This window comes from Lygodium microphyllum, chromosome 23, assembly GCF_053477565.2.
Source record: "Lygodium microphyllum isolate KBCC chromosome 23, Lygodium_microphyllum_v1.1.10, whole genome shotgun sequence".
In the NCBI taxonomy this organism is placed as follows: domain Eukaryota; kingdom Viridiplantae; phylum Streptophyta; class Polypodiopsida; order Schizaeales; family Lygodiaceae; genus Lygodium; species Lygodium microphyllum.
This window is the reverse complement of record NC_141157.1, coordinates 56279703-56292748: the sequence shown is the minus strand read 5'-3', so window position 1 is coordinate 56292748 and position 13046 is coordinate 56279703. Positions and strand designations below refer to the sequence as shown.

Sequence of the window (13046 nt, the reverse complement as noted above, 5' to 3'; positions counted from 1 at the left end):
TTACTTCAAATTTATCACGATGAGCCTTGGGAATGTGAACATAGGTATCACACCCAAAAACCCTAAAATAAGAAACATCGGGCTTAGTCCCAAAGTAAGCCTCAAAAGGTGTCATCTCATCAATGGCCGAAGTGGGAGATCGGTTAAGGATGTGGACTGCAGTAGCCACAGCCTCGGCCCACAGAAACTGAGGTGTCTATCGGTGCTCCATCATGGTGCGTGCCATCTCGATCACACTTCGGTTCTTCTGTTCAAGAATGCCGTTTTCTTGAGGAGTGTTGGTATTAGCAAACTCCTGGTGAATACCTTTATTTGCACAGAAACGAGCAAACTCATTAGAAACAAATTCACCACCCTTGTCGGATCGCAAGGTCTTCAATCGCCGGTCTGATTGGTTCTCCTCAAAGAGAAGCCAATCCTTGAAGTGGAAGAAAGCTTCTGACTTCAACGCCAAGAAATAGGCCCAAGTCATCCTGCTGTAGTCATCTACGATCAATATGGAGTACAAGCTTTCTCTCAAGGACTCGTTCCTCATAGGGACACAAAGATCCGGTACAAGCTCCATCGAGGAAGTAGACCACCGCAAAGCTTTGTTGGGAATCGCATCCCTATACTGTTTCCCACGAATGCAGGAGACGCATGGCTGTTGGCTCACCACTATGTCCAGCAATCCTCGAATAAGCTGTCCACGTGACGCCCTCTGAAGATAATCATAGTTGAGATGACCAAACCGAGCATGCCATAGCTCTGACTGTGTCTGAGAGGTAAGAAGAAGAGTAGGGAGGGCGGTAGAAGACGTCAATTTGTAGATGTCGTTCTCCTCATATCCTGATGAGAGAACCTTCCTTGACCCACGATCAAGGACTCGCACCGAATCACTGCCAAACTCCACCAAAAGTCCAAGTGAACAAATCTTATGAACCGAAAGTAGATGATACCCCAAACCTGGCACATGCAAGACCTCTGAGGTATGGGTACCACCACGTCCATCTGGAATAAGCTGCATCTCACCCCGTCCTGTAATAGACACCAAAGAGTTGTCTCCAATGAGAATCTGCCCACATGAAGGTCGCAACTGGGCAACACCAACTGATGAAGGAGTCATGTGCCGGGAGGTACCACTGTCAACGATCCACTCTCAAGCCTGGGGAGCTGTCATCGCAGCATTAGAAGCATTCGGTGTAGAGTCCTCAATGACAGCTAGATGAAGAAACGCAGCTGATGAGGGTGCATCCACCGCTCCAGAATCCTTCGTGTCCTTCTTGTTGGTGTCCTTCTTGTCTTTGTCAGGGCAATCCTTCTTCCAATGGCCGGTCTTTCCACAAATATGGCATGTGGATTCTTTGTCCTTGTCCTTCTTTGACTTGTTGTCCTCCTTCTTCTTCTTTTGGTCCTTCCCCTTCTTTTGAGAGGCTTGACCTATCAAGGCTTCCGACTTGGAAGCATACTGTCCCTTCAGTTGTTCCTCTTGGTCCAAGACCATAGGAACTAGCTCTTCCCACTGAAGAGTAGACTCTCACTCCGAAGCAATAAGGGCGGAGTAGAAAGCACCGAATCGTGGCGGCAACTGGGACAAAAGTGTGATCGCCATGTCTTCGGAGGAAATCAGCTTCCCCGCATTCTGAACCTGCATCTGAAGCTGTCTAAGCTTGTTGATGTGCTTCCGCAACGAAGAAGACTTGTTCACAGACAAGGTCTGCATCTGCACCTCCAAAGAAACCCGCTTCATAAGGGTCATCCGGTTATACATTTGATCAAGCTCCAGCCATATCTCTCGAGCCACCGTCAAGTGCTCGATGTGGGCTATCACAGCTGTAGTACAAGACAGAAAAAGAAAAGAACGAATCCGGGCATTCAGTTTGTCCCAGTGAGACTGTGCCTTGGTCAACTCCGCACGAGCATCGGAAGAGAGTTCGAACTCATCTCTCACCAAGGGCCGGTCGATCTCCTCCTGTACAAGCTCTGCCAAATCGTAAGACTCAAGGATGGCCAACATCATCATGCGCTAGATGCGGTAATTGTCGCTTTCGAGCTTTTGATCTGCGGGAAGAGCCGGTAAGACAAGCACCTTCCGGTCCATGATCGTCTGGAACTCCAAGTCAATCTCTGTAGAAATCTTCACTTGTAATGCCTTCACAAACGCAAAAGCAGCCCGCTCTGACTGTGAAAACGCAGCCTGCTAGGGCTCTTTCTTCCGCGTCCCGAACCTTCTTTACCCGCCGGAGGCGATGAAAAAGCAAAACCTGCACTTGAAGACTGAAAACTCAGCCTTCCTCCTCTTCAAACAGCAATAAACAGCAGCAAATCCACCAACTGGACTCCTTTCCCGCGCGCCCACGCTCGCTTCAGCCTTGTTTCGATGCGCAGCCCTCCCACTCGCCCTCGAACGTTGGAAACGCAGCCTTGTGTCGCGATGGAACCTCCTCTTCAGGTAGGTTCTTCACTCAGTTAGCCCTTCTTCACTGCTCTAATACCATGTCAGAGTGCAGCGATGCGGAAGCGTGGGACCAAGACTGAGAGAGAGAGAACGCAGAGAGAAGAGAGAGAAAGAGACAGTGGAAGATGAAGATCTGCTGTATAAAGTGTGCTGTATACAAAGATATGCAGATATGTACACGGGCGCAGTGCGCGGGACTGCGTGTCTCCACCTCGACGATGCAACCTGCTGTTCACCTCGAAGTTTGCTGCAGTTTGCACGATCTCCAGCCTGAAATCTGCAAACAGAGATGTAATCTGCACGAGTCTTTAGCCTGAAACCTGTGATCAGAAGTGTGTGGAAGACTGCAGAAGATCGGCTATAAATAGCCAACCAGAATGCGCCAAAAATAGGCAGGTCGGCTGCATTAATTGCAGCCGACTGGTGCAGTACAGTCGGACTGCCACGTGGCAGTCCAATTGGTCAGTCCGACCAGTCGCCGTACAGGATCTGACATCGCTAACCGGACCATACATTGGCAAGTTGTTAAGTAGATCTTTAGATATTTGCAAGGTACTCGATCACATGCATTATTATTTTCTAGGGGGGGAGACTTGCACTTACAAGCTTACAGTGGTTCAGATTGGGCTGGTGATGTATACACTAGGCAGTCTCCTAGTGGACACTGTGTCTTTCTAGGCTGTTCATGCATTTCATGGCTAAGCAAGAAACAACCTACAGTGGCTACCCCGTCTTGAGAGGCTGAGTATAGGGCAACCTTCACGGCAACAGTGGAATGTGTATGGTTGCGCAGATTGTTGACTATCTACATTTATCATTGGAGGGTCCTACACCCATTCTTTTAGATAGTCAGAGTGCTATTGCAGTAGCACGAAATCCTGTGTTTCATGCTCGCACGAAACATATAGAGGTGCATTACCATTATGTTAGAGAGAGATGCTATGCAGGAGAGATCAGCTTGATGTATGTACCCACAAAAAAAAATGTTGTAGACATTTTCACCAAGGCACTACCACGTGAGAAGTTTGAGGCTTTTCGAAAGTCCTTAAACTTGTTACCCTTTGGTGATTGATCATCCTTGTACTTCATCACAGTGGCATTGCAGGGGGGTGTTAGAATTTGCCGATTCTATGGGCAACGCCCAATGTAATTTGTGTGGTGTGGACACTTATTAAAGTGTCAATGTAAGGTGTGTACACCTAGTGTCTTAGAAACTTAAAGTAGTGACACTAGGCTCTAGAGTGAAATAAACCTAACTCTAGTTAGTTGGTGGAAGGTTGGTTAGGTCAACCCTTGACCTAAACATAAGTTGTACTTTCACTCTATCTTTCATTCGAGCAAGTATACTCTACTCTTTTTGCTCTTTTTGCTTCAGCTCACTCTCTTGCTGTCATTCTCTCCTCTCTCTCTCTCCATAGCTAGCTGGCATTTTCCAACAATACATGCATGGGGTGCCTGCTTTAAGCCATACAGGGCTTCATGTAGTTGGCATATCTTAGTTTCAAAACCTGGAACCTCAAAGCGAAGGTTGACCATCATAAACCTTCTCATTCAAGTCACAATGAAGAAATGCACTTTTCATGTCAAGTTGATGGATGTACCAATGCATATAAGCGGCAAAGCTATGACACTTTGAATGTTAGTAATGTGAGACATGGGAGTAAATGTTTCCTCAAAGTTAATGCCTTGTTGTTGAGCATAGCCTTTGGCAACAATATGAGCTTTGTAGTGATTAACATTGCCATTGGCTTTAAAATTTAACAATGCACCTAGTTAGTCCCAATTGCATGATTTCTTGCAGACATAGTTACCTTCGTATGTTGTACGGTATTGATCTCACCGTATGATATGGTATGTTTCTATACAATTTGGTACGTTCAAAATGCCCATTTTTGGCCACCATGTTTGGCGCATTCTTGTGTGTCAAAATTGTGACTTGCTTGTGTGTTTCAGCCTCTGTGTTGTCCTACATGGCACTTCAGGGAGGTGGGAAGCCTTGGATACTTCAGCCCCACCCCTTTTCCAGCTATGTACTTCTCCCCTAACCGCCCTTGGATTTCATCCAGCCCTCTTTGATTGTTTGACCCTTCTTGGATCCCTCTTTTCTCCCACACTCTTCTCTCATCTACAAAAGCTGCTTCTCTCCTCCATGCTTCCACACCAATTTAGCAAGCATTTGCCATTCTCATCTTCCTCTCAATGGTCATCCGAGAAGCTTTCTCTCTCTCTCTCTCTCTCTCTCTCACCTTGTCAAGGCTCAAGGCTCAAGCTTCTCCCATTCCCTCTCTCTCAAAGCTTTGTTGCCATTATTGAGGAGGGTCGAGCGCGAGACAAGAGGATCTATTGCTGCTTTGTAGACTTTTGCAAAGCTTTTGATACAGTGCCTCGTATACGCATCATGCAGAGATTGCATGACATTGGAGTATCAGAGGGTATACGATGGGGTGTCTATGCATTATATGAGGCAATGACAGGTCATGTACAAGCACTTGGGGGGCTATCAGACAGGATTGACAGTACTATAGGAGTGAAACAAGGATGTCCACTTTCACCCACATTGTTTGGTCTATACATAGACGAAGTGTCTGATTACATAAACCGAGGAGGAGGAGCTGGAGCCAACCTGGCAGGGGTGCTGATACCGATATTACTGTATGCAGATGATATTGTTCTCATTTTAGATTCATTGGAGCGTTTGCAGTGCCATCTAGATGCTTTGCACATCTTTTGTAGAGATAAAGACCTCACAGTGAACCTTGGGAAGACCAAAACCATGGTTTTCAATACTTCAGTAGTATGGGTGACTAGATCTATGTACCAATTCACATTTGGGGGAGACATACTGGAGCATGTGAGGGAATATGTCTATTTGGGAGTCACTTTCTTTGGCCCACGTTTTTCGTTGAGAGGGGCGTCAGAGGCACGTCTGGCACGTGGATATGCAACACTAGGGGGACTTGAGAGTCAATGTGCTCACATACAGTTCCAGGAGCCCCGCACCAAACTTTGATTGTTTGACACCCTAGTCACACCTACATTACTATATGGAGCAGAGGTATGGGGTTGCAGCTTGTACCATAGGCGTCTTAGCCCACTCACTGATCAGATTGGAGTAGAGAGAGATTATTATGATGGCTGGGATAGCATGGAAAGGCCATTGATCATGATGATAGCACGCATGATTAGGAGTAAGCTCTCCACCCCACACCCCATTGTCAAAGCAGAGCTAGGGGCAACACCCATAGTCATGGGGAGGCACTCTTCAGGGCAGTGACCTTTTGGCATAGACTATGGGAACTTCCACTCCATAGATACTCTAGATTGGCACTAACCTTATCTAGACAACTAGCAACAAGAGGTGAGAAGAACTGTTGGTTTTCACAGATGGCTATTTGGATGAGCCTACATGGTTTAGATATTGACCGTCTTCCACCTTTGGATTATAGCCTTGGCTGCCCTACACTTTCTCTCAGCCAATCAGAGTTGAACCAGGTGATCAAAGCTGATATCTTGAGGATTGAGACGGCAAGGACATGGATCCACCCACCACTCCCTCTAGGATCGAGGATGGAGTTCTACAGGTGTCATTTCGTGTGCCTCTCTGATGATGGTTTCACTAGTCGGCCAGCATATATGGACACCCATCTCTCCCATAGCGTACAGGTTGCTATTGGACGGATTCACACCTCCTCACATAGGCTCCAGATGGAGACATGCAAATGGAAAAATACCCTAGCAGAGGATAGGACTTGCCAGCTTTGTGGTCGAGAGTCTGAGACGGAGGAGCACTACATATGCAGATGCACAGTATACTATGACATACGAGGACGGTACCACTGCCTCTTCCGGGATGGATTTGGACCCTTTCGTCTTGTCATGGAGTACGAGGACCAGAGATGCCTAGGTCTCTTCCTCCTGGAGCTCGAGAGGCGCCGAATTGCACTACTGCGAAACAAGAGTCCAGCTCACCCAGAGGGACACACACAGAGAGCAGTGACAGACTTCTTCTACAGAGCCGACCCTATTGACACTACCAGCCTAGCAGAGACAGAGCCACCCCGCTAGACACCTTACAGGCCACACCGTGGAGTCGCATTGGATAGAGCCATTTCCCTTCGTCGAGCATGATGACCCCGTCTACCAGGACCACGTCCGAGGAGGCCACACCACAGTCGGATCAGAGCCATTATCACAAGACACCGCAGACTCACCACCAGGCATATCAGTGAAGCAGCTAGGGACCGCATCATAGCTGAGATCATGTGCAGTTCTTGAGACCAGCTACAGCCCATAGTCTCCACCACACTTTTGTACATGGCTAAATCAGATATGGTTCTCCTTTCCTTTCCTTTTCTTTTCTATCGATGGAACAACATTACACATGGTTCAACCCTAGTATAGCCCCATCGTATGGTTATTTTCAGTATTGTTTCATAGGCCACCCACTTGCTTGTAATGTTATCTTTACCTTACTGATGAGATGACATTAGACATGGATGTACTCTGGATTTTGTCTCATAGGCCACATTGGCCTTATGTAGACGTTAATATATCTTTCTTTCTTTCTTTCTCACTCTCGCTCTTTACCTTTACCCCAACCCTCTCCCTCTCTTTCAACTTTCAAGAGTTAAGACTCAAGCATCTCACTCTCTCACTCTCCGTCAAGCCTCTCCATCCGACATCGGCATGATGACTCGTGAGAAGCACGAGGCATTCAATTTGCACACCATCCGTGTGGAGAGGGACAAGTCCAAGTCCCACCATTGGACATGCAAGTATTGTGGTAAGCGCTGCATAAGTGTTGGAGAAGCTAGGTCACTAGCCCTAAGTGCTACACAAGTGCTGGATAAGCTGGCATGCACTTGTTGTCCCTAAGTGTGTCGAATAGCCATCTAGGACCTCCTCTCTGCTGTTTATGATATCCCTTTCCTCAATAGCTGCTTGCTCAACAGCAATATCATTATTGTGAGATATATCATGCTGAGCATGGGCATCAATCTGAGGCTGAGAATTAGTTATAGATGAAGGATTTCAGATCTCCAATTACTAATCTGAATCTGCAGTTGAGTGCAAAGGGGCAATAATGAATCAAAGACATCAGAGGCATCAACAGACAGTTGTTTTTGAAAGGTCAGGAAAGGCAAGGTTGCATGCTCAGCAAAAATAATATCTATATTGAGTATGACTTTTCTAGTGCAAGGCTAGTACAATCTGTCGCATTTGCTTTGTGAACTGCAGCTGATGAAAATGCATTTATTGCCGTAATCTTTAACTTATGTCTTGGGCTTTAGCTGCGAAGGGACATGTGCATATGCCAAGGAACCAAAGATTCACATGTAGGACAGCATTGGTGTTGTAAGCTAAAGTAAAAAGGGAATTAGAACACTACCTCAAACCCAAGGACCAACAAGAATTCCAATCCACTGTGGAATCCAAGACCCCCCAAGGCAAGAGAGAGAATTAGGTCAGTGCTTGTATACCAATACTCATACATACAAAACATCTTTTGTAGTTAGAAAAGACAGGCTAAGTGTCACAAATTTTATGGCCGATATAAGTGGTATATGGTGTATAGAGGGTGTGTTCATGCCACAACTGCTTTGCGATGAACTTGATAGCTATCACACTAGAAAGCTTGGCACGGATAACTCTTCAGGAATGGTAAGGACATAAACGCACTCAAAATCGAACACCTTCATGTTCATAGTCTTCATCAAGGAACACCAAGCTTCCCACGGTTTGCAAACTAAGAGCATCAGCTATTTCTTTACAATTATTGAGGCTGCTCCAACTGGATGCAAAAAAAATTACTAATGCTCTGAAACTTGAGAGAGTTTCAGCCGCTAGTAGTCTTTAACCATCAACTTGCTCATTAATGCCTGCCCTGCATGTAATCCAAGACAATTGTTAACAGCAACATTGTCCGTTGAGGAGGGAGAAGGTTGCAGCCTTCATTCAACCCTGGAGAGAGTCAAAGCTGTCCAAAGTAGCCCACAATTGTTACTAAGGCCACACCAAGCGCAAACCCCTGCCCATCCTCAAAACCGTCCATCATTTCCTTTACAATCTGGACACAGCTAAGGCCAACAAAATAACAGGGTTGTCTTAATGGTGAGAGCTTGAGGCTTTTTGGAGATTGGACAAAGGTTGAAGACCTGTCAGACCTTTTATACCTTTTTGAATAAAGGTAATTGTCTTCTTGGCACTTGGGTATGGGTTTGCCCCTTGGATGGGGGATCTCGCCCATCCAGATCTCTCCCTCACCCAAAATTTGCGGACCCAATCATCCAGCTCCACATCAGCACAACACCCGTTCATTTTTCATGTTCAACTGTCCGTCCAGGCCTGTGTGTAACTGGCCTACCACAACACCACCTCTTCCTACCTTGCATCTTCTTGTCGAGCTTTGACCCGTGCTTAGGAAAGAAGAAAAATGAGAGAGTTGAAACTACCAACAAAGCTGTGGGAAGAGCCACAAATTCTCTCCCTGTTGTCACGACAGCATCAAAAACCGCCACGATCTGCGCAAAACTGGCACCCCAATTTATTACATTTTTCCCATCTTTTTACTCTTTTGCATAAAAGCATGTTGTCACATCAATATTATTAAATTCAGGTGTCACATTCCGAACCTCTGGTGGTTGGCCCTTTGCCCAAATTTAATATTTTTAATGAATGCTCACAAAGCCTCATTTAAATGTGCATGTAAAACCTGCACATTTGCTTTATAGTTTGTCAGTGTTGGCAATCCCAAAGTTATTATGTTCAAGCATAATCATGTGAAGTTGAAGCTTCTGAATTACAGGAGTGCAAGCAAAATAGCCTCGAGCCTGTCCATCCATCTACTTCAACAAGCTATGATGAAACAAAGTTCTGATTTGACATTGAATAAAAAAGAACCAATATTGTTTGGTGTTTGACCTTTTTCTTTGTTTAGAACCGTGTCTCAACTCATGGTCTCATTTATTACTCCAATGAGCTGTCCTGAACCAATGTCTATATAGATCTTATAATGGTGTTATGGAATTTGACAATTCTCATCTTTAGAATACTTTTTATGTTCTGTCAGACTATCTGATATGTTTTCTTGCTTATGTTTGCTTGTTCTACAGTATGAACAACCACGAATCATCTTTCATTTAAGGTTAAAACTGGTATAACACACAGGATTTATCTTTGTTTTTACAGTCTTACAAATTGGACAGCTGCTTGTCAAACACAGATGCTCATGTAGTGAGTGGTTCTGAAGATGGAAGAGTCATCTTTTGGGACCTTGTAGATGCCTCAATTGTCTCGTCAGTAAAAGCACATGCATCAGTGGTATGCTGATTACTTTCAGGCAGAATAAATTTTGCTTAATAGCCATTTTCTTTTCGCTCGTTGATGTTGAAAATTTTTAGTTTAATATTAGACGTTGCATGATGGTCTTACAAGTACTTCTGATAGTAAATGTGCTAAATAGGTTTTGGCAACTCCTTGCTTAAAAGTACTAATTCTTAATAGCTATGGTGTATGAATTGAAACAGATTACTGTGTGTCTGTCTACATTGAGTGATAAATGATCGCTCCCCCATTTTTAAATGTAATGCTTTTTAATCACTCTTTAATTTCTCCACTTTTCTGGCAAGACTTGGGCCGCTTGTTTGGGGGGGTTGGTACCATGACAGGTACCAGCCCAGATAAGTGATTAGGTGACCCATAGAGCATAAGTTTGGGGGTTTCGTACCATGACAGGTACCAAACTGCAATGCAAGCAAGTATAGACATTATGCTGATGATGCTACAGGCAATCACAATGCCTGTTTTTTACTTGTTTTGACATAGTTCTGGTGATCGTAGTTTCTTCTCTGACGTCATAGGTTGGTTGTTGTCCCCTTACTCTTATGTTCTATTGAGGTTTGCATCAAAGGAGTTGAATGTGTTGAGGGGTTTAATGCTTGTCACTCGAATTTGCTGGAGAGTATTTGATGTTTTCACTCCCTTGTCAGTGTGTTATGGGTTTTTGGAGGTTGCTAATAGATGTGCTTTCATGGAAGGGTGAATAAGTTCAAATTAAATTTTTGTGCAGGTAACGAGTGTGAATTATCATCCAAATGAGGCATGCATGATTACATCTTCCGTGGATGGTATGGTGAAAGTTTGGAAAATCTAACAGAAGGTGGCCTTTTCAGAGATTACAATGCAACTATCCTGTGGTCCTTACCGTCATGCCACACACTATTCTCTGATGGTGCTGTGGGTCTCTGATGTAGCTTGTGAGATTAGCTTCTCACTGGCTGAATGCCAGAGATTAAAGCACATCACACACGATCTCATGATGGACAAGGAAACTGAAGTGGTCGGCCTACTGTAGGGCTTGGTATTGCTTTACATTCTTATGTTAGAGGTCTCCAATCTTGATAAAAGAGATTCATGTCCAAGAGACTGGTCCAGCATGACCTTTTCTGGAGCAAATGCTATGGATATAATGCCAGGTTCTAGCCATACAATCTATGACAACATTACAGACTGCCGTTGTAGTAACATACCGGCAGAATTGTTGTAAAAATTCAGTTCAGGAGTTCAGGCTGCGTACTTTGACAGCCCACCTTGTAATGTGCAGTGTCAAGTGTTCTTCATCCCCTCCTTTTACTTACAAGAGGAATCATTGAACGTTTCATTTGGTATTATGGATCAACCATAAAATCTAAAGTATATTTTATTATGAATTTATACTAGACATAAACACCCAATTGCATAATGACCAAAATATCAAGTATCAAATAGATTTCATAATGCATAATTTTCATAAGCAAGAGTTGGAACATGAAATGTCACCTGAAGTAGAGTACATTTACTATGTTGACATGATTGGCATAGATACATATTGGCTCAAGAGCACTTGTAAGTGGGAGCCCTTTTTCAAATTAGTTGATCATCCTGGTTGTCAATCAGCCTTAGGTAATCTTGAATGATATGCAAGTTTAAATTAAACTTTAATTAGCAATGCCAGGCAGGTGTGCTAACCATGGGTTGTGCGTTTTGCGGGCTTGCAAACCTTGTGAGGTTACACCTTGCTCACCTTGTGTTTTTGTGGGCAAAGGAAAACAATGGCACGTCCTTTGCTCACAAAAAAGCACAAATGGTGTGCTTTGTGCATAACATAGTGCGCTTTTTGTAAGGTTGTGTAAAATCCATTAAATCTCAAGAGGCAATAAGTTATGCTTGTACAATGGCCAAGTCATTCTTGTAATAGGATGGAAGAATTTTGCACTTAATATTATTCAACCTCAATACCGATGCAAGGTTGGAAAATTGATAAGCTTTGTAAACCTACTCAAGCCTTATATTTGTAAGGCTTGCGAAATCATGAAGTTGAAGACAAATATAAAGTTTAGTAGGTTGTAATGTTGTGAAAGCAAAGCAATTTGTTTAACAAAGCATCAATAATCTTAAGCTTTGAAATTAGAGTTTAGAACTTTAAACTCAGTTTAAAGCCAAAAAATAATAACTTCAATATGCTATTATCACACATATAGTAGCACAATCTCCTAAAAGAGGGACATGCACTAGGCCTTAAAATAGGTTTTGAATCGCTCCTTCAGTGCCTTCAACAACCCAGACCAAAGAAAAAAAAACCAAAGCAATTGTGTCATTACCTTTTTTGTGTTATGTAAAAACTTCCCAGGCGAAAGAGTGAGATAAGGTGTAGTACTACCCATGCTTTTCTTACACATGCAAACACCATCTTTTAACATATTGAGAGGTGCCATGGCATGTTACTTTCGAAAAAGTAGCATCCAAATAGCATCTTCAAATGGACTACCGTTGTAAACTTCTATAGAGGCATATCATTATTGTGCAAATAACACTTATTCTCTACATATTCATATGTAATAGAGGGCCAATTGTTGTTATAATTATATATATCTATTCATGGATCCTTTTTTATTGGCATTATGCTTTTAACTACTATTTGGTGCGAGTATAAGGTGGGTTATACATGTAAATAGGTGTGGATTCATCTATTTAGATTGTATTTGTATGTGTGTACACTAGTGGATAAAATATTGTATGATATGTGAGCTTGTGAATTTCCATGAGAATGTATATGCACATATGATTTTAATCTCATCAGATGTGTGTATTATGTGAATTTACACTTTTTTAATCATACATGTACGTGGGTGTATGTGAGCTAGGTAATGGGGGGTCATTATTTAGCATGCATACATAGTTGTGTGTAGTTGTCTCTAAAAATAAATGTGTGATTATTTGTATTGGTGCATTGAGCTAAGGAGAGTTTGTATCCTTATGCATGTGTTTCAGTTTATGTATGAAATGTAGTGTCGTTGTTTAGAGAAGTATTCACATAGGTTAAGAATATTTGTGTAATGGAGTTTGCCTAGTATCTAGGCAACATGAATGTGTAATGTTTGTTAAAAATTTATGTGCAGTGTATAAATGTGTGTGTAGAATTAAAGTGTGGTTATGAAATTGTGCATGTAGGGTTCAAAAGTTACAATATGTATATATATTTTATGTACGTCTTCACATGCCAATATTACCATTTAAAAGATGCATACGACATTTTGGGTTTGTACACTTTGTGAATATTTTTATTGAACAA

The 13046-nt window shown here is 43.2% G+C and overlaps 1 protein-coding gene across 3 annotated transcripts in view; it reads left to right on the top strand.

Annotated features, from left to right (window-relative positions):
• LOC148016207 (Transducin/WD40 repeat-like superfamily protein) overlaps window positions 1–11149 on the top strand; it is an 85957-nt gene extending 74808 nt beyond the window's left edge. For all 3 annotated transcript variants that reach the window (XM_087664122.1, XM_087664121.1, XM_087664120.1), the window contains exons 7-8: window positions 9626–9757; window positions 10506–11149. In XM_087664122.1, the coding sequence (XP_087520248.1) occupies window positions 9626–9757; window positions 10506–10589 (216 nt within the window). In that variant the 3' untranslated portion in view covers window positions 10590–11149. The remainder of the gene's footprint in view (window positions 1–9625; window positions 9758–10505) is intronic.
• Window positions 11150–13046: the final 1897 nt, after the last annotated feature.